The sequence below is a fragment of the Lepisosteus platostomus genome, chromosome 9 (genome assembly GCF_059453375.1).
Source record: "Lepisosteus platostomus isolate fLepPlt1 chromosome 9, fLepPlt1.hap1, whole genome shotgun sequence".
NCBI classification, from domain to species: domain Eukaryota; kingdom Metazoa; phylum Chordata; class Actinopteri; order Semionotiformes; family Lepisosteidae; genus Lepisosteus; species Lepisosteus platostomus.
The window spans coordinates 45,873,482-45,901,426 of NC_142619.1; the positions used below are offsets into that span (position 1 = coordinate 45,873,482).

The window sequence follows — 27,945 nt, forward strand, 5'->3', positions numbered from 1 at the left end:
GTTATCCAAGCAAAACTATTTCACTAAATAATGAAACACCTATCATGTCTCTTAGGAACCTCAGGATTGATTAAGTGTTTACTATTATCAGACAAAACACAAAAATCACTGCACAAGGCATGGTTTTACCCTTGGCAGGCAATGTTTTTGGTTAATGTTGCAACAACAGCCCTGAACATAAGAACATAAGAAAGGTCAAAAACAAGAGGTGGGCATTTGACCCATCTAGCCTATTGGGTAGAAAAGGCAGCTTATTGATCCAAGGATCTCATTAAGCCGTTTCTTGAATGAAGCTTAGTATCAGCTTCAACGTCAAGGCTGGATCGCTTCTTCCGCATACTCTCACAAGCCAAGCACTGTACTGTACGTCAAGCAAATTTATTAGTTAACCCTCTTCTCAAATAGCACATATAAGAGCAATTAACCTTGCAAACCAATCATATTCTAAGGTGTCTAAAGCCAGGAAATCGTGGAACAAATTATGTATATCATAGTGGAAAGTCACTTGCCTTTTATTGTTAGTGAACTTGTGGTAAATGCAGTACAGTATATTGTGATGGGATGACTCTCCATTCCTGCTTAGCACTTTTCATTTAAATTGATTTGTGATAGAGCTTTTTGCATTATGTGCATTATACAGTGCGTTATGCTGAGCTCACTGCTGTTGGCCTCATGTTTGAACAGGGTCACATCTGTTTTTTTCAGCTGCTATCATTACTGTGATGGATTACTTCAAAGTATGGTGCTCGCATGGCTCTAGTTTTTATATAAAGGACAATTCATTGTATATCCGGATACACATCTTCCAACATCTCTTTACAAAAATAAAAAGATGAAAGTACTCAAATGTGAGTCAGAGAACCTGAAATGCCCTGTGTTAGTAACTTTGAAAAGGACTCTACTTCCAAGGCGTCTGTATTGTTTCTAAGTATTCAGAAAATAACTTTGGATTTAACTGAAATATTATATTTTTCTCATTTATTTGAATGTACTGAAATGTGTGTGTTCAGCAAGAGTGTAAAAGGCCAGGATTCACATTAGTTCACACATAATGTGAAGTAGTCATTTAAATTCCCTCTTGGAATCTTCCATTTATCACAGCTGTTAGGAAATAAAATTACATCAGAAACGTAAAAGGTCAACTGTAAAAAAATTGACACCTAAAGAAGGCTTAACAAATGGTGTTTCTTCTTTCTATGTCTCAGCATGAAATTAACCTTTACTTGTTCCTTTGCAGCCAGTGCACTCTGATGCAGCTCCATGCTCAAAATTCATTAAAATGTTGTATTTCTATTTTGTTGTCCCTGCTTCTTGTAAATTAATCTATATTCTTCTTACTGATTATCTGTCAGTTCACAATGACAGCCACAAATACTTTTCAGCAGTCTGCAAGTCATAGTGTAAAAAGATTTCTTAAAAAAAACATGCCCCATAAGCCCCAGTGGCAGTCACACTGTTGTCTCGCTGAACTGCAAGCTATTTAAAGCACCTGTTACTGGAAAGAGCCCAGAACCAGCTGTCTTTCTATCAATCACGTATTTTGAAGCTAAAAGGAAGCCCCACCAACATCTAATAACCAACTGTCATTCATTCACACCACAGACCTCCTTGCAAGCTCCTTCTGACCCATCTAGGACTGTCCAATACTTTTGGGTTGTTTTTTTTTGGTGGGGGGGGGGGGACGCTAAATCAAACTTAAACTTTTTGTGAATTTCTTGTTAAATGTTTATGGGTTAAGTATTTACACTACTTTCCAGCATCAAAGAATATAAAGAGGAAATATCAGACTCATGTTTTTCACTGTCTTAAAGGTTGGTGAGATTCTCCAGTGGCAGAACAGTGATGGTTTTTGCAATGTAAGGAATTTTCAATAAAATGTGTGATTAAACGTAAATGCAATACAAAAATAAGCAGGGGTTCTGTGAGGTTATTAAGGCATACTCACCTCATGACTCAGGCAGAATGGAACATTAAGACAGGTGTGGAAAGCAGGATCTCCTGACCAATGCCAAGCCTTAATCATGTTAATGATCATATTACAGCAAGAAAGTATTGACACGCTTCCGGGCATGCCTTTCTAGGGGTTTCTAGTTATGCCACGAGGCCAGGGCATGTGAAATCTGACACTTGTACCTCAGAAAGAAGAGCTACCCTTCTCGAAAGATCCTTCTCGACTGCAATGTCATTCAATTCTGCACCTTTCTATTACGTGTCTACTAATCCATTTGCTCATTCTCTCACTCAGAGACTGCTGCATGCACAGACTGCTAAAGACCTCAGCTGTTTCTTGCTTAAACCCAGCAGCTGGGATTCTTTGGCAGAAACAGGCACAGACAGAAACTGATCAGTTCAGAGCTTAGGGTCCAAAAACTAATGTGAGTATGAGTGGTGAGGGTGTATGTGTGTGTCTTGGTTAAGTGCTCTCATTAGAGGAGTTCTGTGGAAATTCAAGTTATTTGTCACATTCTTAGATGGAATATTAGGAATAGTTATTAAAGCTTTTCCTAACTCCAATGTTCCAAAATGATCTCAACCCACATTGTAAAACTTTCCACTGACTTCCCTGTTCTTTGTCTCTAGAGACAAAAAGAATTTATTGCTACAACAAAAGCCAGATCCCTACAAGCAGTCAACCTTTATTACTTTAGAACTAGTGGTTAAATATCCTTACAATATGAGCAAGCTGCTTAACCTGGTTAGGGCTGTACCAACTCTGTATCAAGCCAGAGCTAGCTGACCCCGCAAGGGTACAAGGAATAACAGTGCCAGTCTATTGCAGGATATCAGTGAATGAAGCAGTTTAGACCAGACAATCAGACTGACACAGCATGTCTTTAGGAGGTAGATGAAAGCCAAAACACCTGGAAAGAGCCCATGTGAACAGAGGGAGAACATGTATATGCCTTACAAGCACAAGCCCAAGGTCATTATTGAACCCAGGACCCTCCACGCCACCTTACAGTCTTGGGTTTAGGCATGCACATGACATTATCCTTCCAGCTTGCTTCAGTATGTGACAAAGCCAAACATTGGCTAAAGAAATCACATATCAAACCCTATCCTTTTAACTATACAGGCCAAATTAAATCATTTACACATGCACTTCTATACATGCATCTAAACATGTCCCTAATTGATGTCTTGGTACTGTTAGGAATTGTCAAAGACAGAAGATACTAAACCAATAATCGTTTTTGGTGTTATAAATAGAAATGCCTCTACAGTGTTTTTAAAGGTCTACAGTTTCACTCTGCAAAAAAAAGTTATGTTCTAATAGGAAAAAGAAAACCAATATTCTCTTTTCAGCTATTTATCACTGACATTTTCAAGGTCCAGTATACATTAGACCTACACCAGAAATGATCACCTAGAATTATAATTTATTTCACAAGCATATTAATTTCTCTAACGATATAACTCAACCTTAACAGAAAGAAATATTCACGTTCTTCTGAAGAAACAGAAAACTACAGCCTATTTTTATTAAAGAAAGATTGGGTTACTGAACTAAAGCTCCTTTCCAACAGTGATAGAAATATTATAGTATTAATGCTATTTTCAATAAACTTGTATTCTGGCTCAGGTGAAGACTCTTTAACTGCAAAGTCCTGAAAACCACTATTATGGTCCATTTTATTTGCAACGAAGCACAAGAAAAGTTTAATTGGTTCAATTTTCATTGAATCTTGATCTAAAACCACATTTTCTTACAGATTCCTTAAAAATCTCTACTGGGCACAGCAGTATAGAATAAAAAATTAAATCAAAAGTCTAAACCTCAACTGAAAATGTTTTTTTTAACAAAAACACAAAACATTCTACTTAACTTTAGTTTAATACCATTAAGAAAAGGAAAAAGGAAATCTATAGTTTCTTTTTTATACTGAAATTTTCCACAGGTACTTCAATGTTGTAGCATAGTCACACACTTTACAGCTGACCTAACACAGCTACAAAGTTTTGTTATAGGAAAACCAAAGTTTATAGTTTAACTAAAGCTTTTAGCTTTTAGGTCATGGGCTTCAAAACAGCATGATATCCATTAAGCAAAGGCACACAAATGATATTATATGTTTCGTACAGTACAAATATATTGCAGACTATAATCGATTGCAGAGCACATAAAAAAACTGTACTATATCCACCTATCCATTTTTAATAACTACTTTGTCCAGTACAGCATCATAGTGAGCCAAAGCCTAACCCAGGGTGAATAGCAGGATCAGCTTTGGAAAGGACGCAAGTTCACCACAGGGAACACACATGCATTTAACTTAGAGAGGCCACACAACCTAGACGGCATGTCTGTGAACTGTGGAAGGAAATTGGAGCTCCTGGAGAAAGTCCATGTGGCTAGAACATGCAAACTCCCTGTGGAAGGTGCTGCAGACTAGAATCAAACTTTGCACCCAAGACTTGTGAGGCAGTTAGCAGTGTTGCTTAACCACCAAGTTGCTACAGTACATAGTTTCATTTTGCTTTAAAGTGCAGCTTTAATTGTTGAAAGGTTCCGTCTGCCTTTTCTTCTCCACTGATGATCATTTAGTATGTCCAATAAAATTGATGTTATTTAATTACTTAAGAGGTTTAACATTAAGTGCACGTGCACAATGAAAGACTTTACGATAAATTGTGCCGAACGAAAAATACTACTTTGACCTAAGAGATTCCTGTTTTGGTTTCAGTTCAAATTCCACAAAACCAACATTTCTACGGACAAGTGTCATTAAAGACCAGCTTAAACGTTAACAGAAAGCCACCTTAACTCGGATACTTTGGGAAGGAAAGTCATTAACTGTCTCTTCAACACCTGATTTAATTATATATTTCTGAACTACATATTCTTTTTTCTTCTCTTTATTCCCACGTACTGTATAAAGGGGTTTTTCTACAGCATGTAATGTAGCAGATGATATACAGAAAATGTCAGAAGTCAGCAATATATCCAAGATGGAATAAGAAAATTGGAATTTTCTTATTGAATTGTATTCATTCGTGATCTCAGTAAAAATCACAAAAAAATGACTGACTAAAACTGTCAAAAGGGGATCCGAACAAAACTGGAAACAAAGAACATCTTTATTGGGCGCAAAGGCTACAGTTATTTTTCACCGGAGATGCCAGGGACTATTCTACGAATGTTTATACTTAGTCCATTAACAAATTGTTAGAAAATTTAATTCAAATAAAAAGCTAGCAAAAGACAAAGAAATAACTTTTGGTGGAAAAAAACGAGTACCTAAGCATGCTCCTAAGGCGAAAGGAACCGTTCTGCTAATGAAAGGAAACATGTTAATAGTTTACCTTTTATATTACTTTTCCTATACTTTGTGCAAAACAATGGTACGTTTTCCATAATAAAATAATCCATTCAAATTGAGGGTGTGCTAATACGTAAAAAGGCCACTAAAACACACTTACAAAAAATGAAAACCTTTATCTTACAGTAAATGCCAATTAAATGCTGGAATTTAAAACCTCAATACTATATAAAGCAACAACAATATAAATAACAACATATTTTTTCTGCATTTTCCCGGTAAGTACCCGCCGTCTAAAATAGTCATAATTTTACTTTTGTGTCGTAGCATAATTGGATGCATGTTGAGCATTTTTTATGTTTCTGAAAAGTTTTAAAATCCTCAGTCGCAAATCTTCCACAATTTCTCACAGGTATTCGTCACAGACGAATGTGTTAACTTTTAGCAAATTAAGTATACCCCCCTAAAATAATAAGCTGTAGTAATTAATAAGCTGAAAAAAAACTAAAGAATAAATGACAAAATATTTTGGTCACATTTTAATTTTATACACAAACGACACAGTTAGACACTGTTTTATAAACCTAAGGTGTTACCAGAAGATGACATTTTCTTTATGATTATTTATGAAGTTTTCATACACCAGGGCATCCTATGTAATCCATTATACAGTAATATTTCAGTGAATTAAAAAAAATGTTCATGTATTTGCATTATATCCACAGTATATAGAAGTTTTGATTTAATGCCACTTTACTAATACATTAATTGCGTCAAAAGCGAGTGGAATGTTTCAAGGCGGTGCGATGTTAATGCACGTACTGTGTCCAACACTTGCTCAACTTTGTTTTAATGAGCATGTCAATCTTGGCTTTTAAAATGCGCTATTACAATTAAATGAGTACGTTATTAAATGAGCCTCCTGATATTGATTTGAACATTTAAACTAAATGTATCTCTTAAAATAAATAGTGGGTGTGTTAAGGACAAACACATTTCCAATAAATAAATTAAATTGTATTCTATGACTCAAGGACGCCCTCTAACTCTCTTCCAATGAACTTTCCCGCAGGAACAAAAATGTCAACTTTCTTTTGTGTGAACTCTGCAAACCAAAGCAGTTTTACCGAAGCTTCGGAAAAGTAACTACATATCGCTTACCTATAGATACCAGCTTGATGTGTTCTCTGTCTAGGAATTCCAGTGCCACCGAGACATTTTCCAGTTTCATCTGCCTGAAGTTGGGTCTGGAGTGGTATTTTCTGTACATTTTCTTTTGACTTAAAACCTCCAGCAGACCGATAAGTTTCAGCCCATCGCTGAGATCTTTCTGTAGATCGTTGATCCTTTTGTTGACACATTTCAGGTGCTCGTTGCACCACCTGGTGAAGGTGTTCTGCTGGATTTTCTTCCAGGGTGCATCCTCGGCCAGGTCCTTTTCTGTGGCGGGCATCTCCTCCTGCTCTTCCCCGTTGTTGGTGCCCTGGTAGTACTGAGGCTGCTGCTCGTAGTAAGTATTATTGCTCATCATGGTTTCGGTCTCCGTGACCCCTTTTTATACCGCAATCAATGAGGCCAGTGTGAAATCTACTGCACGCAGGGGAGAAACAGGGAAAAAAAAAGTTTGGCAGGGCACTGCCAGGCGCGCGCGCTCTGAAAAGTTCCAAAAACTAGTTTTTTTTTTTCAGAGCTACTTGTTAAAATGGTTGGGCTTGTCAAACCAAGCAGAACTGTCAGCAGAATGATAAATTAAGGAATCCGGTTTTCGTTTGGAAGGCAGGCAGTCCACCCTTTTAATTGGCAATATTGTGAGAAATGTGTTAGCTAGTTCTTAATAGACACTATAGATTAGAGCAGGAGTATATTAAAAAGAAGAAGAAGAAGAAGAAGAAAGCTGCTCCTGGCGAGGAGTATTAAGAAATCAGCAGAGCTGCGTTAAGAGAAGCTTGTTAACTTGTGTGACTAAATGGAGGAACAGACAGGACAGGGGTTTAAAAAGATCTGAGACCCCTTTACAACGTCAGAGGGAAGGATTCTCCGGAATGTCTCTGCCATGACCATATACAACTAAAGGATGGGTATTTTTCTAATCCTACGGAGATAATAATATGTAACAGGATTGGACACTAAGGATAGCAGGGGCAATGATTGGCTAGCCCCCATGTGCCGCCGCGGTAGTGACAACTAACTTTATTTTTAGCCGCTCCAAATCAGGATTTCGGGGGCTGGCTGGAGTTTTTTGGGTTGTGACAGTGTGTAAGTGAGTGGGTGGTCATCAAAGGTTTATAATTGAGCTAGGAAAGGAAAATGACGGCTAGGTACACTGCTAAACCTACTGTATTTAATGTTACAGGTTGTGTTTGCTCATATATCATGTATTTTGCGTAGGGCTTGACGTCTACTTAACTGTGCTCACAAGTCTACATTACAAGGTCGTTTATTATTAGTGTCTCTCTGCGGAGTAAGTCACATAAATTAAGACGAGTAGATACCCAGCAGCTGAGTTGGACTCATATTCTATTCTTAACTAAGGGAAGGATAACACAGGATAGACCACTTCTCAATAGGTTGTCTCGACCTCCCTTTCTTTTTAACATTAGGTATGAGGTCATACCTCGTCTTTAGAGCAGGGTTTCTCCAATTATTAAACTATGACGTTAGCACAATACATAGGCCCGCAACTATGTGTCGCCTCATAGTGAAAAATGTCTCTTTAATAAACAAAGATGGGATCTGACAACTTTTTCTGGTGAATTACTACTGTTGTATGTTCTTTCACTTGATGTCTCGGCAATTTCTAAAGAGAAAGGTCATGAGATTTTTATTGAGCGTGAGTAAGAACCACAAAAAAAATCTTACTATGAAAGATATAAAACTTTTCTAGCAAGGATGTATAATACATTTCAAATGGTGTACTCCTGATACAGCCAGTGCAATTATTAGAACATTTGAAAGGCATGCCTATGAAAGCATACAGCATCATAGTTTAAGTAACGAGAGAGCCTGAATCAAAGGGTGGATTTACGATTCGTGTTAGAATATACTTATTTTAATTAGCTCATTACTACAATATTAGCATTTGTTTATTTCGGGTGGGAAAAGGTTTATTACAAAACAAGATAACTTTAGATATTGGAATTGAACTTTGAAAATATAACTTAACAAGCCTGAAATCGAATGTGAGTCCTACACATTGTTTACCAGTAAAATCTGATTTAACGGATAACACTTTTTCTATAAGGTCTATAAACTTCATCTTCACACGAGGAAAATGATACTCATACAACATGAGAACTTATCGACCCCTTGTGTTCTTAACCACGACCTACTGTATATTTTTTATTCAAACGTTAGACGTTTGAATAAAACACGGCAACGTTATATTTACTTATCATTCATATTGTATTTTTGTTTAAATAAAATAGCTCGTGTAGATTTTGTAAGTTTCGAGAATGGATAAAACGGGTAATACAGTATTTCACACTTTTAAAATACTTTACGATTTCTACATTTAACGGTTCTGAACAGTAATAAGGAATTGCCTTTTGATCTATTCTTTGTGAAAGCCATGCTGTGTGTAACTTAAAATCTGTACGTAAAAATAAAAACAACGTTGCTGCATTTTGGAAAAAATAACAATCCGTATAAATTCAAGTAGGGCGTTTGAAGTCGCTGGAAAGGAACAAGTAAAGGTTAATTCCACGCTGAAAAGGAGAAAGAAACACAACGTATCAGCTACGATATATTTGTAAATAAAGCCAATCAAATGTTACATTTTGTCTAAATAAATAAAAATGCAAAGCTAAACAGCAACAGACATAGGTTTCTCTTCTAGTTCCTTCTGGACCCCTGTCTGGGACCCTCTGTACAGCAGATGACTGTTGTTAAACCTATTAGAGTAAAAAAAATAAACAACAAAACCTCCTTAACAGCAAAACAGACAATGGCGTTTGTTCACAGCCTGCCTAAGCACTGAATAACCTTTTATCCCAAGTCACTGTACCAATCGCGATGGCAATAATAAGGTTGTATGTTCAACAATATAATGAAACAATATGGTTCAAGAAGGATACTTGCAGGTTTGGTATTAAAGTTCATCTTCTGCTACTACTGAATTTTATGGAAATAAAATTAAGTAATTCCAATAAACCGGTATAAATGTATATTGCATGAAATCCTGAGAACATACCCCTTAGAACTCTGTAGGATCCTTGCAGGATCCTTATGAATGGCATACTCTCTGGGGAAATGATTCTTGTGAATGGAGATCCATAAGGATGTGTTTTATCACCAGTGTAGTTTGTGATCCACACAAATTAAATGCAGAGCAATGATGGTGTTTTTAACTTGTTTAAATACGCTGACAACATGGCCTTGTTTGACCTTCTGCAGGGAAGTGAAAGGCCAGACCAAACACTCTACTATGACAAAGTATTAATTCTTATTAACTGGTGCCAGTTTATTTAGGAAATAAACATCTTGAGCACAAACTAATTAGTACTACAATCAGGGAGGTTTAAGCCAGCTACACAGCTGATGCATATAAATGGTCAGCTTGTGGAGATTGTTCCCTGTTTTAAATATCTGAGTACATACAGTATATTGATAATAAGCTAAAGTTCCTAGACACAGAGTACGTTTATAAAAAGTCATGAAGAAATTATATCTCTTGAGAAGGCTGAGGCACTTGTATGTACAAATAGACATCCTAGAGTTGGCCTACACTAGTCTGGCATGCTCTCTTTTAACATCTCCACTAGGACTGAACACTGGACAATAATTTTAGTGCCAAGGATAGGGCCAAGATCTCAAGGAATATAAACATGGGCAGCAAAATTAACCAAGTGGGTCTAGCCACACCTACTGCATCTCACCAAATCAAACCAAACATTCACAAAGCATATACAGGTAATGCTTGGATGTAGTTGTCCCTAATAAACTGAAACCTACTGATCTTGGTGAGAGTTGTGGCAAGCTATAGGAGTGGGACACCAGTCCATTCCAGATCCACAAAGGAAATAATTGAGGGCATTTTGAAAGAATTCTGAAAGAATGACAGAGCATGAGTCGTCTCAGAAAAAGAGTTTACTGCAGTCAATCCAGAATGTCTCTGGAGGCTGCGAGGAATCTGGGGCACCTGGAGGAAATCCACACATACAGAGAGAGAACATGGAAACTCCACAAATAAGGAAGCCTACTGTAGAGGCCAGAATCAAATCCAGAAGACTGGAGCTGCAAGGCAGCAGTGCTAACAGCCACACTTACTGTACATGCTGCCCACTTGGGGATCTCAATCAGTAGTAAATATCAGATATGAAACCAAACCCAGAAAGACTCTGTATCCTGCCTCCCGACCCCATGGCTGAGTGATCTCACCCAGCTATTCACTTTGTCATAGGAACCACAGGATCCTGTTGGGAATGGAAACATATGACCCCTTACAGATGTCATACCCAATTACTGTGATGTGGGTAAACTGCAAACAGGCTACAGTAATAGGAATTTCTCAGACTGCAGCAGACGAGGGCTAGGATCCAAAGGATCCAGGATTCAAACCTTCAAAATTAATGACCTTAATTGAAAAATCTGTTATGTTTAAAATAATCCTAAAACAATTATTCTGGCAATGCTGCATTTCTTATTTCTGGAACATGCCTGATGTGAGGGTTACCTGAAATTATTGTGAAAGCCAATAATCAGCTTTTATTTTACAATCCGTATTCGATTTAAGGATTTTGATCAAAATAAGAAATATAAAACAATTTTATTAAAATATAAAGAAATATAAAGCAATTTTCACACCCAAAGAAGGCTCCACAGCTGAGCGTTGTGTTTTCTTTCTTCTCTTTTCAGCATGGAATAAGGTGTTCACCTATTACTTATTCAATTTTATTTATTGTACTTACTATTAATATCAAAGCATAAAAAGTAAGAAAAAAAGCATAAACTGGCAGTGCTTCAGCTACAGTATCTAGACAGGATTTGGAATACTGCAGAACAATATGGTTGGGTGGGTTCATTATAATGTCAGATTCACTTATTACGGCTAAGTATTTCAGCAGTCATGCACATCTTAGGCCCCTACATTGGATAGCGTAAGAACACTAGGTTTTGTCTCCGTTTTTCTTACTTTAAAGAAACTCATCATGCTTTAAAAGCTAACTGAGCATCTGGCACTGCATCTCACTGACACTAATTAATTTGCTATCAAGACAAGCAAATCTTGATTCCATATCAGTCATTCTAAGAACTATTCCAATGATATTCAGTCAATTTATTTCAAATACTTATACCTGATTCTGCCTGTACTGTATCATCTAAATAAACACATATAATTGTGATTATTTCACATTGGAATTCATTATAAAATCTGTTATATGATTTAACAGTTATAAATTGGCATAAAATGTAAATGTAATATATCTCTCATAATTTTAGTTTCTGCCCACTGCCTTGTCTTCAGTCATAAAAAAACGTTTCAGATACATCTCTGTCCTTTTCTCTTCCATAACAATATGCTATACTTTTTATACCCTCACTGACATAAAGCTACTGCAGAGATTTAAGTAAGGCATGATGGTGTTCGCCATTCATATCCATTCAATTTTTATTTTATCAGCTGTCCTCAGTTAAGTGTAACTTGTGTGAGCACACATCCAAATTAGTCAAAATCCAACTTGTATTGATCGTGGCTCATTGAACTCACTTATTTGAGAAACAGACTCCTGTAGAGAATACTTAAAAACTTGTCTAAGAACCTATGACATTTAGCACAACTACTATATATAACAAGCATTTGTTATATGTAAGCAGTAAATGATATACAGAAGTACTGGTGCAAGGAAACTATTGCTCATCATTCCTCATTTATATCCTTGACTTACTATCTTTCTTGGTATCTGTGCAGAGATGACCATATATTCCTTGAAAAAACTTGTCAAAGGCTATACTGAGAAAGTCTTCTGACATCTATAGAGTCTTATCAGCAAATTTATTTTTTGCTAGGAACACAGGACAGCTAGATCTGTGTTCACTAATGAAACTCAAGAACTTGCACATAAGAAATGTTGAAACACTTTATGACAGTATTTAGTAGGTACTGTAGTTTACTGCAGGTCTGCTTTGCATAAGTCCAGTTGTATAACTAACCTCACAAGATTAAGTTAGATTTAATGTTTTATGTATTTAGATGGACTGAGACTATGAACATTATTCTAATTGAGATATTGTCTAATTAACTATATAAGTGTAATGCATATTTCCCATATTCACATCTGTATAGAGCCTTGCACTATTCTGACACATTTTTAAATGACACTGCCAAAGCCAAGATTTCTGAAATCCTGTTATTTATTTATCCATCTGTTCATTTTCTAACTGCTTAATAAAATTCAATGTTGCAGGAGAGCTGGAGCCAATCTTTGCAAGCAACAGGCGCAAGGCAGGATACTCCCTGGACAGGACGCCAGTCCATCACAGGGCAGACACAGACACAAACACACACTCAAACCAGGGCTACTTTTTTCCTGAAGCCAATTACCTACTAGTATTAATTTAGTAGGAAACCGGAGTACCCAAAGGAAACCTACACAAGCACAGAAAGTACAGTACATACAAACTGCAAGCAGTTAGCACCCCAGGCCCAGAACTGAACCCTGGGCTCTAGTGTTGAGAGGCAGCAATGCTAAATGTAAAATATTGTTATAGTACAATTTCTACTATTACTGCATATGAAATGTGAAACCCTCCTACTTCACCTAGTAGTGCAGAATGGGTGATAAAAATAGGCCCTGAGATGTTACTCTGGCTGATACATTGTGTGTCTGCGATAGGAATCGGTGACTGTGAAGTGACTTAGCCATTTTAAAGGTTGATAAATCAAGATCCCATGAGTACATTCTGTGCATGTTATTAACATAATAAAAAGTTTCTGAGTTTCTGCCTGAGTTATCCAGACAGAACTTTAAAAGACAGCAATCCGCAAAAAGCTTTCACAGTAATTTGAGATTTTGTAGCTACATCACATGGTCCCAATCACTAGCAGGCTTGTTGACAGGAAGATTTTCAATAAATATGTTTTGGAAATGACAAGATTTGTTTTTAAACAATTAAATAAAATAATTCAGAAATCAAGGACGTTTATGTGAGGGAAAGAAAAGGAAGGCTAAATTATTTTATTTGTCAGTTCCTTTACAAAATATACACCCTATTACCAAAATACTCACATTTTGTGAAAACAATTAAGCCATCTAAAAAAACAAGCATTTCAGAATGTACATTCTTGCTAGAAAACATATAACATTACATTTCTTTAGCTATGTTACATAGACAGTCACCAGTTTTTCATAGACTTTAACATCAATGCAAGATAATGAATAACCAACTCAGTGCAAGCAGAGCCTGTACTGTCTAATTAAATTTATTAGAAATTTGTAAATATTTTTACTCATCTACTTAATACAGCTTTTTGTATTGAATGTTTTAATTTTTTTATAAAGTAAAAAGTAAAAATACATCCACATTCAGTAAGCCTTAGTTGTAATTACTTAGCTATATAGTCTTGATACATTTTCAGGTTACTACCACACCTTGATCCTGTTGTGACTGTGTAAGGTGTGGAGTTGCAAGATGATACATTTGAACCCAGCTGTGGGATTCAAAGTTCAAACACTAGGACAGTTTTCATGATTTACACTGAAATAATTGATTTTGTGCAGTAAATTGAGTTACAAATAGCAGTTTAAGCATTAATGATGGACTGGCTTTTTTAAAAGCATTTCCCACAGAAAATTCAGAGTATGTACAGTATATATTATGCAAGAATCTGGAATAATCGTGCAATTTTAGGAGCAAGATTTAGGAAACTACCTAGTAAATTGTGCATGCAGTTTTTTCAAAGCAATCCAAAAACACACATTATTTAGAAATGTATTCTAAAACTGAGGATTACATGCAAAATGTAATTTTTGCTGTCTAAAATTCAAGATGCAACCTCAACCAAAATAAAAGAGACAAAAAAAGACTCAACATGCAAATACAAGATAAATAAAAGTGACAAGATAAATAGGTTATTTTGTCCTGATTGAGAAAGACTATATATTTACCAATACAATATGGTAAATATATTTAGATAACACAATATGTGGGATAGGGTTATTTTTAAATAGAAATAATACTGTACATCATGAACTGTATTTCTTTTAATGAGGACTCATTTCAGTAAGTAGTTAACCGTTGTTATTGCGGCTGAAGTGTAATACTAAAAGTAATAAGTATACTTTATTGTAGTAAAAGTGAATAATCCTGTGTTCTGCCTAGGATAAATATTTTAAACAATTCTAATTTTCATTAAACACTGATAATTGTGTATGTGCAACATCCCATATTCTAAACACAAAATGTATCATTACATTATTTATATGTTGTCTCCATGTATTATTTACATTAAATTACAGCATTCATTGACAGTTACAAAATATTTGCAAATTACATTTAATATTAATTTATGTGGAAATAAAGCTTCAATATTCTTCAAAAGTATATTTTTACTGCTGACAAACTACAAAAATATAGCAAAAAAGGAATACTGCTAGAATAATAAATGAATGCATTACATTTTAGACATGTGAAGGGAAGACTACATTTTAATAGAAATGTATGAAATTTGTTAACCACTAAATGCGGGTACTTTATACAGCATTTCATTGTTAATATGTGTTCTACACATTCACTCTAGGTGCGCTGTAATTTTAAAATACTGTTTATTGTACTACTACAGAAGAATTGAAGCAAAGTATAATAAAATCTTAGAAGAAAACCTGCTTTGGTCTGCTAAAATGCAAAAAGAGGGATGCAAATATTGTAAATGCAATTTCAACAAGGCGTTAAAAGGAGTTAAAACTCCTTTGAACAGAAGTGCTCACAGTTCCTCCTCCTATACCAGGGAGAATTAAAAAAATAGGTAAAAACAAAATGAGCAGAAACTACTCTAAAATGAAAAAAAAAGACACTAGATTAAAGCAAGTAGTATGTCCCATTCTCATTTTCCTGTTTCATGCACTGCACCTTTTAAATGTCCTGCTATGGAGTCTGTTGAACAAAGGGATCTGCTAAGCAAATAACAATTACAATGTTGTGTCAAGTAACTATTCCTGCAAAACTACAGGAGATTAGAGCCAGACTACAGCGGATTTAACAAAGCTAAGTGAAAGATGATTCTTAATTCTGTACTTCAGCACTGGGCAAAAGAGCTTGCTGGAATTTCATTTTGCTTCTAAATAAAGATGCCAATTGTGCAAAAAAGGTATTTAGTAATACAACTCATAACATAAACTCAAAGAACAACAGACATTTATACAGAAGAGATGATACACACTTCAAAACAAATGGAAATTATAGAAATCCCAAAATAACAAAATAAAACTATATAAATGCCTCCAAAACATATTTTCAAAACAGTATTAAAATGTGTGTTCCTATAGCTTGCAGGCTTTTTCATCTTAAACTCAACAAATAGAGTTACATGTCTGACAAACGCCACCTTATGGGTCAATTATTTCAGTGCTCTCAATAGCGTTCAAAATTCTAGAAATGAAGAAATACAAATCTCTAGTGTGCAATAGAAAATGTCATTCACATTTGCAGCTGCCTTTTTAAAAAATAAAATGTGCTGCAGTTCCTAAACATTTTCACAGCTGGGAAATAGAGAGCATTTTGTTTATATGTACAGTACATAGTTTTGCCTTATACTGTAGGTTTCTTTCATCGCAGTCAAACACTGTAAACATTTGAAAAAGATTGTAAATTTTGCAGGAACCACAGTAATTATACTGTCTGTCATTCTAAAATAAAGTATGCCATAGTGTCCCACAGAAAAAAAAATGTAGTGAGATGTGTACTAAAATATAGTAGTGAGGGAGCATTTGGGCATCAGTTGGATAAATATGATGTATTGATACTGTACCATGAACACAGTTTGTCATTAGTGCTTTGTAAATCATACATAAATAATTTTTGCATGTTTGTTGATTCTTGAGTGAAGTATTTTATGGATCTGTAGGATTTATCTCACAATAAGACATTAATATATTTCTAAGGCATCAATGGGATCTTTTTGGCACATCTCCTTTATGAATTCTGTCAATAAGATAATAAGTGAGATAAACATGAATTACTACATAAAGACAAGAAATATTTCTGAAAGGTTGGATTGTTTTTAAATAAAGTTACTTCATCAATAAAAAGTGCTGACATAAGGTCCTTACACAGGAACAGGCCATTTCAAGGAAACTACAGTAAATTTAACTTTGGTTTATATCTATTCATACACAGGTGTATGTACTGTACTGTATAGTGTCTTGCAAAAGTATTGACCTCATTCAAAAGATATCCCATTTTGTTAAATTACAAATGAATTATGCACATTTGTATAGTGAATATTTTTATCCAAACCTGAATGTTAAAACTGAAGACTAACAGGAGTGAAAGAACTTAAATGCCAGTAAAAATGGCAAAGAAAATTAGAAATTCAAATATGTTGTTTGTTTGCTGAAATAGGCTCCAGCTCCCCTATGATCGTGAACTGAAAGAAGACATTAAAAAATGTATGGATGGAATATATTGTTTGCAAAAGTATTATTTTTGTTGTGACAAGCTTACATTTGTTCACATGCAAAAAATACTTTTATAAGTCAAACAATTAGGTGAATGGTCTCTGTGTGCAGTAATAGTGGCTCACATGATTTCAGAATATATACAGTACACCTATCTGTGTAAGGTCCCTCAGTCAGGTCATGATTTTCTAGCAGAGATTCAACCATGAAAACCAAGAAGCTTTCAGTGCAACCCAGGGATAAAGTTGTAGAAAGGCACAAATCAGGGGAAGGATACAAAAAAAAATTAAAAGACTACTCTTTCAGTCAGAAAAAATGTAAAGTACATTATGATTTTAGTAAATTATAGTATGGATTTTATTTACTGTTTAGTTGGCCATGGACTGTATTTTATAAATCACAATACAGATGAAAAAAAAAATCACATATTATATATACTGTATACATATTCCATATGTATATAATTCTGATCCCAGGAATGTGATTGAATGAAGGTAAATTGTGTCCTATAGAACTACTGTATTTACAAATGGTGGAAACATTCAAAGCCATTTCAGTCCTGCAATTTCTTTCCTTTTTCTTGGTTCCCTTTTCCTTTTTTAGTTCAGAAAATGCAATAATAATTACTTGTAGTATAAGCAGCAGGAAAAGTTAGAATATACATCTCAATGCATATGTACAGTATATATTCTGTTAAGTGTGTATATATTTCCTATGCAAATCCAAAGATAGGGTGCTTACAATGTACAAACAGAACCAGGCAGGGCTCCCATGTTAAACCTTGAATGTTGTGTTTAAACGATCTACACGAATAGCTTTTGCAATTTTTTCATTCATAGAAAAAGAAAAAAAATATGTTCACATGCACTGTGAGACTAATGACCATTAGGTGGAATAGTTCTCAACTATTATGTTTTTACGCTTAATAAATACTTTTTAAAATTTTCTTTTTTGTGTATGACATTAAATGGAATAGAAACAAAAACAGAAAATATTTGGTTCAAACAAATCTATAAAGACTGAAAAATTGTACAATTGGCAATTTTACAATTGGGAGCCTCAAGTGTGAACATCTTTTGATCACTTAGGTGTTTCATTGTATCTCTCCTTTGAAAACATTATTTTTTTGTGATAGGCTTATGAGTCCCACAGTCCAATATGAAACTGACCCATGATTGCTTGAAGAAATGCAGGGGACATTGAACCATAGACGAGAAAATACAACCACAGAGGCAAAGGCAGCAAGCCAGTACTGAGTGGCTATGAAGGCCAGGAGTTTAGACAGTGAAGAGTTATGATGTACAGGTGGGCTGCTGCCAAAAAGGTCAGGAAATATGTGCTGCAGTTGAACGAACAAGGGCCAGACTTCCAGGATTCACAACTACAGACAAGAGCTACTCCCACATGGATTGACCTGGATGGACACTGGATACACTGCACATTCCATTTATGTTGTAGCATCCTGGAGCAATACTATCAAATACAAGACTTTACAAAAGAACACTTTTAAAAATTAGTTTGATTTATCATATCCCTGGAGTAACGTCTATTATAAATGTTAGTACAAGGGAAGGCAGGCTTTCTATCTCAAAAGGCAGCTACAAGTAAATGAGATTTCAGGATTTAATTTGAAAAAAAGTGTTAATCAATAAAGTATAAATTAAGGAACAAGTATATTATGATATGATTGATAACAACAGATACTTCTATCACCAAAGTTTTCTAAAAAGCCAGAGAACATAAAAAGAGCACATTAACATTCAACTGTTTAAGGAATTAAGTGTCAGCACTTAGCTCTGCTTTTGTCTTTTGAAAAACTGCATTGGTTTGGTTTCCAGATGAAATACAATATAAAATATTTCATTGCTTTCTTTTGGTCACATTTTGTGCATGTCAGCTTTTTATTTCTACACTGAATATACTGTATATTATTTTTGCAAAAACATGTTTTCAATACAGTCAATCAATGTATTGATCTGGCCCATTATTTCAGAGTAAATCTAATCAACACCTTTGAAATCAACTCTAAGGCAGACTGTCGTCACATTTTACACAACGCCAAATAAATAAATAAAGTTCTCTGGATATCGCCTTATGTAAAACGAAGACAGCAATAGTGAAAGTCCAGTGCAACAATCCAGTCCATGTCTTGTCTCTTAAGTCACATTATACAGCATCCAAGATCATTATTCATAATGAAAGGAGGCATCTTTAAATTAAAAAGAGAAAAATCGGTAAAGTTGTATAGAAAGCAATTCAAATAATTATACTAACTTGCCTTGTATTTTGTACAGAAGAATAGGTAATGGGGGAAATGTGCAATGATTATTATCTTGGTTAACTTGGTTTAAGAATCACACTCGTTCCAAGTGATTTTCTTCAACTGTGTCCTACTGTTAATCTGCAAAACATGTGCTTTACTTAGAACGCTCCAGAGATCCTCACAATTCATGGAACCGAGGGAGCAGTCAGGATCCTCATTTCTCATAAAGACAGTTGTCTCTGATAGCAGACCCTCCTCAACTAGGCTTAACAGGGGCCCGAGGCGTAGCAGGATGTGAATGCTGGTGGAGAGTTGAGTGTGCGAGGGAGGGCTGCATCTGAAGAAGGGAACTGCCAAGGAAGGCCGTGGAGAGGTCCTCAGGAGAGTGCTCGTGACAGAGTGGGAAAGATCAACACCACAGCTGCAGCCACAGCCACCATCATCATTGGGTTCCAGACTCCTTCAGGCTCCTATGAACAACAGAGGAAAACACTTGCAGGGCACTTTAACTCACAAGAAATCACGCACCTGGTAAGGAGGTAAGTACTGTATTTGGTCTTATCACAGAGTTTGTGTGTCAATTTCCCACATATAAAGTATACATAATATACAGTATTACTTCTGACAATTTATAAAATATCCTTTGATAGAATTTCTCTCAGCCTCAAAACCCACAGCATGATATTTTGGTAAGCGAATATAATTGGACCCCTTTTTACGAATGGCTTATGTTTAATCATGATTACCAACCAGGAAGAAGGCTTGCTAACAAAGATAACATTGGACTAGGTACAGTAAATGAGATGTCCCTAGCGAGGATTTACCTATTATTTTAAACAGAAATTTTGAATTCTGGAAGTTCTTGGCTGGTAAGAGACTGAAATTGTATTCACTACTGGGTATGAAAGTAATGCAGCAGCATCAAAATGAGGATTGTCTTGTTTTGACCCAACCAGTAGCCTGCATAAATAGCAAGTGAGTAATTGAAGCTGACAGACCATCTTTTTATTTCAAATATTGGTATTTCTTGCTAGGACATTATGTAGTATTGTCTGACTGCCTTCTTTAGCTTAGATAAGACAATTGCAGGACCTCACGTACAGTAACTCTGGCAGAAATTTGCCAGAAGGTTCTAATTAATTAAATAATTAATTCTAATTAGTTGGAAATTCTTCAAACTGTTGTTGAAAAGTCAGCTATTACTAAAAACTACTTTATGAAATACCAGTGTACTATTATTATGTATTAATGTATTGTTCTGATTGCACTCATTATTTTAAAATATTGTTTAATAATTGTTCATAAGGGGGTTGTTTTTAGACATTCGTTACACTGTAGACAGCACACCTGGTGTATGCCCTCCTACAAAAACATTTCAGTACCAGTGTTGAAATGAATGAAGTATGACACATGCAGACCAGAAGTAGTGCCAAAGTGATTATTGTAAGTAATGTAGGGAGTGAAAGTCCTTATAGGTGCTTCTAACTGAATGTTGGACATTTTAAATGTTGAAATGAAACTGATTTTCTTCCTTTTCACACCATGTGTGTGGTCTGCATAACATCCTTAGGGTCATGCATTTTAATAGAGAGCGTTTCTTGTTTGGCAAATCTGGCCTGTGCCATTCACTGAAGTTAATTTACTTATTTCTGGGTGGACTGGGGAGGTGTCTTTTGGAAGATAAAGAAATATCATACCGGTACCTTGTCCCCTCTAGGATGAGGTCTCCGCCCACCAGCACCAAAGTAGGGCCACTATAACAATCATTCCTATTAGGGGAATGGACAGAACAGGTGGCTCAGGGGTAGGAGAATTCTGAGGAAAAATAAGGGAATGTGAGGAATGAAAAGGACAGGTGAAACAAAGGCAGGAAAAGAAAGGGCGATAGATAGATCGACATTGGTATCAAGTAAGGTGAAGACACAGAAGCAGTGAGGCAGGGTGAATATGGAATAATGGTGTAAAATCAGAAAAGCATAAGAGACAATGTACAGCAAAGTGAAGAAGTGCAGTTAGAACCTACACCACACTGGGCACCTTGCTATGAATTAACCCCCCCACACACACACGAAGAGATACCTCTACCAACGTGCTGCCCATATTTGGTGCCATGAGTCACTTTTTGGGGTAAACTGATGTTTGAATCAAGAGGTATGGTTTTGAAGGGGTTAATCACAAGGTCCACAGCAGTTATGGAAGACAAATGACATGACACAAAGGTATTTCATTTAGTGGTGTTTCTTCTGGTGCAGAAGTCAAAACAAAGCCTTTTACTGTCCAGAAATTAAATCCACATTAAAGAAACACAGTAGCAAATTAATTTGCAACATGAATAAATAAAGTGCCAAGTAAAGCTTTATTCCATGCTGAAAAGAGAAGAAAAGAAACACAATGTTTCAGCTGTGGAGCCTTCTTCAGGTGTGGAATAAGGCTCCACCTGAAGAAGGTTCCACAGCCGAAACGTGCTTCTTTTCTTTTCTTCTCTTTTCAGCATGGAATAAACCTTTACTTGTTGCTTTGCAGCCTACGCATGCTGATGTAGCTACAGTACCTTCATGAATAATTAAAACCCATGTTGCACATAAATTTGGTACTGTGTTTTCCATCTCTTTCTCAATGAATTGTTATCACTGTTTAACTAACCACAATCCTTCTATGCATAATATGTTGCAGTTATTTTTAAGAACAAAAAAGGTTTGTACACATTCATTTCTAGTACAGTTTTTAAGGGATTTTTTAAATAAGAAGCCAACAGCTTCTTAAATCAACTATTAATGATTTAAAAAGCTATTAGAAACGTTTAAAAATTTAACGGTAATAGTAGTCATCATTTATATCATCATTATATTTTAAATTCTAATAACAAAAACAAAATACAATTGCTTGTGCAAAGAGTGCTGGCTAAGATGCATGATGAGAGCATAGCTGCTGTAGAGAAAGTTTCAGGATGCTTGTGTGTCATTTTTTTTTATTTGTGTGTGATATTAGTAGGTGTAGGTATGTAAGCATGTGTGCAACTGATTTTATTGCAGTACAGTCATTACAGTTTAAAAGCTGCACTGTTATGCACATACTTTCAGACGATGACAAAAATGAACAAAAATAAAAGAGAGAAGAAAACTTTTTTTTTTCATGGTATAAAACTATACAGAGCAACACAGAAAAATGGCAAAGATTCAAGAATACATAAGCAATTGTAATGTTTGTCACACAAGACATTTATACGGTGATTATGGTAATGTTACAATAAAACTTTTTTAACCTCAGATACCATGGATTTAATTTTTTTTTCTTATTCCTGTATATTTTCTCATGCTATAGAATCTTCTGACTAACCCTTTCTTGTCAGACATATATTGTGATTTTTAAACAAAGTATTCCTTTCATACTGTATTTACATGCTAATCCAAAATAAAAGGTACCAGAACAGTAGTAATATTACTGTATAACATAAAGATTAAGTATTTAAAAGAGCAGTGTATGTCTTTTTTCTGTTGTTTAACCATGATAATAAACTAATTCTATTTTGTACATGCACTGCATGTTTTTCCCAGTGTCAAAAAAATCCAACAATGACTTAATTAAACCTGGAAATTTGAGGTTCAACCTACAGTAAATTGAACCGACACCACCGATCACCGATCATGAAAATGTATGAAAATGTCTACTGACAAACCTTTATGATCATAACTTTTATTGATAACTGATGCTTATTCCTGCATTGTCCATGCAATTTCTGTATGGTTTGGCAATACGATGTGAGTTTCCCTAAGGTCTGGTACTTCAGAGAGACTTTATGCAATGAACTCACTTCTCCATCTTATCTGATGTACAGTATAGTGAGGTACAGTACTACAATGGAATGGCTGTCAAGGACCAGCTAACTGGGAGCTCGACTTCAGTGGTGAATGAAGTGAGTCCCCTCCTACCTGTAAAATGCTGCCAGATCCTTTTGGATGAAAAGTGCTATGAAATATGTAGGGGAAAACTATTGTTATTTTGTTGGCTGAACAAGAGAAACATGCTTAACTGGTTGATTAGGGTGTTGGCCAGAGATTCTTAATATCTGCGTTTTCCCACCACAGTGCTCGTCATCTTTGCTGAATGCCAATGGCAAAATGTTGTTGCCACTGTAATACTAACCAACAGGAGTTCTTCCAAATGGTAGCAATGTCACAGGACGTCCGAGTCTCTTACCTGCACTTTCTTCCCAGTGAGTTTCTCTAGCTCCTCCCGGCACTTCTGAAGTTCCCTTTGAAGTTCATCTTTCTCCTTCTGGCTTGTTTTGTATCGGCTCTGCAGCTCCTCCAGCTCACCCTTCAGTCCATCACACTGCAGAAGAGACTTGTTTTCAAAACTTGGAAAACTTGGGTTGTATTACTGAAAGGAGGCCCTTCCTCAATGAGTACTAAATACATGTAGAAACTATAGCTCTTGCTTGGTCTCACCTTTCAGCAGGAATTGTCTAGCAGAAAAGAAGCTTTGACCATCAAGTTGAAAGGGGGGGATAATGTGCACCAAAGAACAAGACAAAGGGCCACAACATATGGTCATATTCACTTTCAGAAAGGAAAATTATTACACTAAATAAAAACAACACACTCAAGACAAGTTAAAGAAATAGAGCTAAGAACTTTTGAAAACATTTTGAATGATATCACTATAAATGGTGTCTCTGTTTATAAGTATACTGAATTCGAGTTTTATTGAAAGATGTCAGAATGTTGATTATGGAGAAGAATGCTGCAAGATAATTAGAAATCTTAAAAAAATCAATTTATAAGTAAAAGATAAAACATATGATAGGCGAGGGGAAACAAGCTGTGTGGGGGATACAAATTTATCAGTATCTTGTTCTTTTGTTCAAATACCATTCATTTTATAGGCACCTCATTCTATCATTATAAAACATACTCTTCGACTTGTTTCAGGTAGTTTCTCAGGAAGCATATCTTAAAGAATCCATCATTAAACAGACAATTAGGATAAGGTCAAATAATAATCTCACACTTCTGTTTCCCTAAACATATAAGCTGCCTGGTTTCCCACCTGCACAGATATTTTCTAGCAGTCAGATGTTGTTTTGTTGCAGAGGGACGTGTTTCGCACTTGGCAGAGCTTGGACCTTACCTTCACCGTGTTCATCTCATACAGGAGTGGTGTCACGTACTGGCATCTTCAACTTCACCCTCCACCAAAAACAAGCATTTCACATACTGCCATGCAACAGTATATGTGCTTTTCTTTCAAAATAACTGATGTCATCAAGCCATCTAGAAACTCTGAACATCTGCGGCAGTTTTGACTTCCTCTTTCCTTCCCTCTCTTCCTATTCCTGCTTGCTCCACTCTCCTTCTTCTTCCCCACTCCACCCTGCAGGTATGAGTGCACTGCATCAATATGTACCAGACTTGGGCATCCTTATTCATACTCAGGCTGTCCCTAGCACCCACTACCTAAGCTGCTACAGTGGGGTCCAACTGGTACAGTGTCAGCTCTCAATACGTTCCCCCAACCAAAGCTTCCAGCCACATACAGAGTTGATATTTTTTCTTCTTTTAGAGGTTTTGCTTGCAATACATCCTTATCCATTCTGTTTAGCAAATCTCAGCAAGTTGTAGCTCTCTTCCTACTTCTGTGTCATGTGACATACTGTACACCTTCCTTTCTACCACAGAATTCCAATCTCAAGATAGCCAGTCCTGCTAGTGCTGCTACCTCATATTCTGTCACCTGCATCACACGTTTCTCATTCACTGCATACCCGAATCTACTCAAATAAGCTCACGTCTGCATCTTATGCACTTCTCTTTCTTTCCATGGTACATGCATCTTCTGCCCAATTCCTTCAAAACTGTAGTTGAACTGATTTGTTAATAGCTCAGTGTTTGAAATCTGTGTCTGTGTTTTAGGGATTCTTTTGGGTGTATGATCTCCGACCAGCATTATCATTTCCTCAGTCACACGATTTAAAGTCAAAGTATTAAATATGTTAATATAAATGGTGTATAGTTTTATTGTGTGAGAAAATGGTGTTCAGTTAAACAGAAGCTCTTGAGGAGGTAAAATTCTAATATCACACTTCGGCTTCCCCGTGCAGAACCCTGTCTTCCACTCCAACATCCACATTGCAGCAATTCCCTGCTCATCCTTCATAAGTGTGTGGTGGTGGTGGTGAGGCGGGTTGTGACAGCACTCATCTCGGACCAGGACTACAATTTCCTCAGCCAGATGAGTTAAACCTAAAGAGTTTTGTACCTTATCTTTTTTATATTCATTGGCTTGTTTCATCATTAGAATCTGACACAATGTAAGCACATTAGAGAACAGTTATTAATGAGAAGAGGTCGTTTGGACCATCTAGCCTTTATAGTAGTTAGTAGCCAACTGATTCAAGGATCCTATACAGATATATTTTCAAAGAAGCCAAGGTATCAGCTTCAGCAATATGGTTGAGTAGCTTGCAACAAACTCTTAAAATCCTTTGTGTAAATAGTACCTAATCTTCTCAGTTTTAAATGGACTTCCAAATAGTCTCCAGAACACACGGGTGTCTAACAACACCAATAATTTGTATATCTTCTCTAGGCATACCTCATTCTGCACTTGCAAAGCCTTCTCCTCTGCTTGTTTTAGTTGGTCTCTTAGAGAATAAATCTCAGAGAAACCACCGTTCATACTTGTTGGTGTCATTGGTTTTCCGTCAAATGAGATATTCTTCTGAATGGACACATCCACCAGTCTGCAGTTTGTCCTTGGCTCTGTCATTGTCATGTAGCTGCCAGCCTTTCGCATTTCATATGGATCCTCAGTTCCCTCTCCAATGTCTTTTATGCCAGTTAAATGTTTCTCTTTTTCACTGTTCACTGTATCTTCTTTCAGTGCCAGATATACATCATTCGATCTGTGATTATAAAAAAGAGCTTTCTTTACATTCAGTATTTTACTGCATAGAGATGTGTAAGTTGTACATAATGGACTTACAACAAAACAATAAAATAAGTGATTTAAAATCATTTTGTGGACTATACATAGAGTCTAAAATATAAAAAAATGCATTTTTTTCCATAAAAGATTTAACAATTCAGGTTATTTCTCTAAATGGAATGTATATGACATATTCCTTTTTATTTTTGTTCCCCACAAAAAAACATCAACAGCTTCTCAATTCCATGGATTGAAGTGTTTTAATTAGCATGCTGGGTAGACCACTGCCAGAAACATCAATATTTTAATCATGCCTAAGGGCAAAGCAGGGCCTTTGCAGCCAAATAGTGGATGCAAAGAGTTCAGACAACTTTTCTCAATCCTCACCCAGCTCTCTGCAGCTGCAACAGTTTCAGTTTCTCAAGAAGCTGTTTATTTTCATCCTTCAGAAACTCTGACTCAGCCTTCAGGCTCCGGCATTCCTCCCTCAGCGACTTCAGGTCACCTAAAATCAAGTCAAACAGCAAAGGGTTCAAACAGATCTCTACACTTTTCTTGTGCATCTAGGTGGGTATTACCTCAACATTTAAAAAACCTGTTGCATGTTATCATTATTAACAAAACTGTGCACCCTAAATGATGATAAGAATACATTTATGCTATTTCAATTTAAATCTTTGTGTGAGACTATGAACTATGTTCAGATGGTATGTGTCAAACAGATCTACTCTTTATGACCCTAATATATTTATTAATATGATTGATTAATGCTTAATATGTTGCATCTTAACTGACAGCTAAACTCTGTTAATTCGGTTAATTGTACTTGCAGAGTTTAAAATAGCTGTTTATATTGTAATATCATTTATTGGAGCTGCTAGCAAAGCAAGGGAGCACTCTTCACCACTGTACACCAATGGTCAGGCTGTAGAGGTGGTGGAGAAGCTCCCAGGCACCTTCTCCATCACTGTGTGGTTTTGGCAATACTTCTGCCCAGGACAGGAAGCAGCTAGAAAGAGTAGTGTATATCACATTCAAACCTGTCGGAGGCCACCTTCCCTCTGTTGACTCATTCTACCTCTCTAGACTGAAACGTGATGCTCTAAAGATCTTCACTGAGTCCCCCAACCTGAATCTACCTCTGTTTTTCTTTCCTCCCGTCTGGTAGTCGGTTCAGGTCAATCAAGACGAGGCCTACTGGCACCTATTGTACAGTGCCTGCTAGCACCTACCTTTCATAACAGTACCTACCCTGAGGCTGTGAGATGCATAAACTCTGCACTTTAATTTTGATGTTTTTGAATGGCTCATTGGTATCCTACCAAGCCCCACCATTACTGATTTTTTACTAGTATGTATTTAGAATGATTTGTAAATGTGTTAGTGGATGCTACCTATTATCATCTTTATGTTGTATATTTGTTTTGTATGTCTTTAATTGTATGAGCTCACCTAACCAAATTCCATGTAGCTGGTTGTTATGGAAATAAAGTATTGAATGTGAACTTGTTACTTTTAATCTCTTCCTTAATAGTTAAGTATTTTAAACATTGTAAAGTGGAAACAATATGAAACTGAACCCTGATGTTGTTGTCCAGAACAATGTATAACATTAACATTGCATGCCAGAAACATAAATGCTGTAACTCTAGGACGCTGGAAAATTAAGTTGTGGTCCTGAAATGTTGTTTGTCAAACAAAAGCTTACTACGTTTTAGGAAGGGTTTGAGTGTTATCTGTTCATTCTGGCCAAAAATGTAAAGTATCTAAAACTTTTACAACAGAAATAATTTTGTCTTTTATGAATATATGTGTAATTCTACTGTTACAATCTCTACAAGCCTGGAGTCAGTAAGCAGTGATGTGAGAAAGGTTCAGAAGA

At 36.0% G+C, this 27,945-nt stretch overlaps 2 protein-coding genes across 6 annotated transcripts in view; both read right to left on the reverse strand.

The window, feature by feature from the left end:
* Positions 1–7,237, reverse strand: part of flncb (filamin C, gamma b (actin binding protein 280)) — a 67,601-nt gene extending 60,364 nt beyond the window's left edge. For all 5 annotated transcript variants that reach the window (XM_088645223.1, XM_088645221.1, XM_088645220.1 and 2 more), the window contains exon 1: positions 6,423–7,237. In XM_088645223.1, coding sequence (XP_088501349.1) covers positions 6,423–6,792 — 370 coding nt within the window. In that variant the 5' untranslated portion in view covers positions 6,793–7,237. The remainder of the gene's footprint in view (positions 1–6,422) is intronic.
* Positions 7,238–17,206: 9,969 nt separating this feature from the next.
* The window catches only part of ccdc136b (coiled-coil domain containing 136b), a 42,135-nt gene continuing 31,396 nt past the window's right edge, over positions 17,207–27,945 (reverse strand). The window contains exons 6-10 of the mRNA XM_088645225.1: positions 26,451–26,568; positions 25,731–26,040; positions 23,334–23,468; positions 20,834–20,951; positions 17,207–19,606 (exon numbers count right to left, since the gene is read on the reverse strand). Coding sequence (XP_088501351.1) covers positions 20,850–20,951; positions 23,334–23,468; positions 25,731–26,040; positions 26,451–26,568 — 665 coding nt within the window. The 3' untranslated portion in view covers positions 17,207–19,606; positions 20,834–20,849. The remainder of the gene's footprint in view (positions 19,607–20,833; positions 20,952–23,333; positions 23,469–25,730; positions 26,041–26,450; positions 26,569–27,945) is intronic.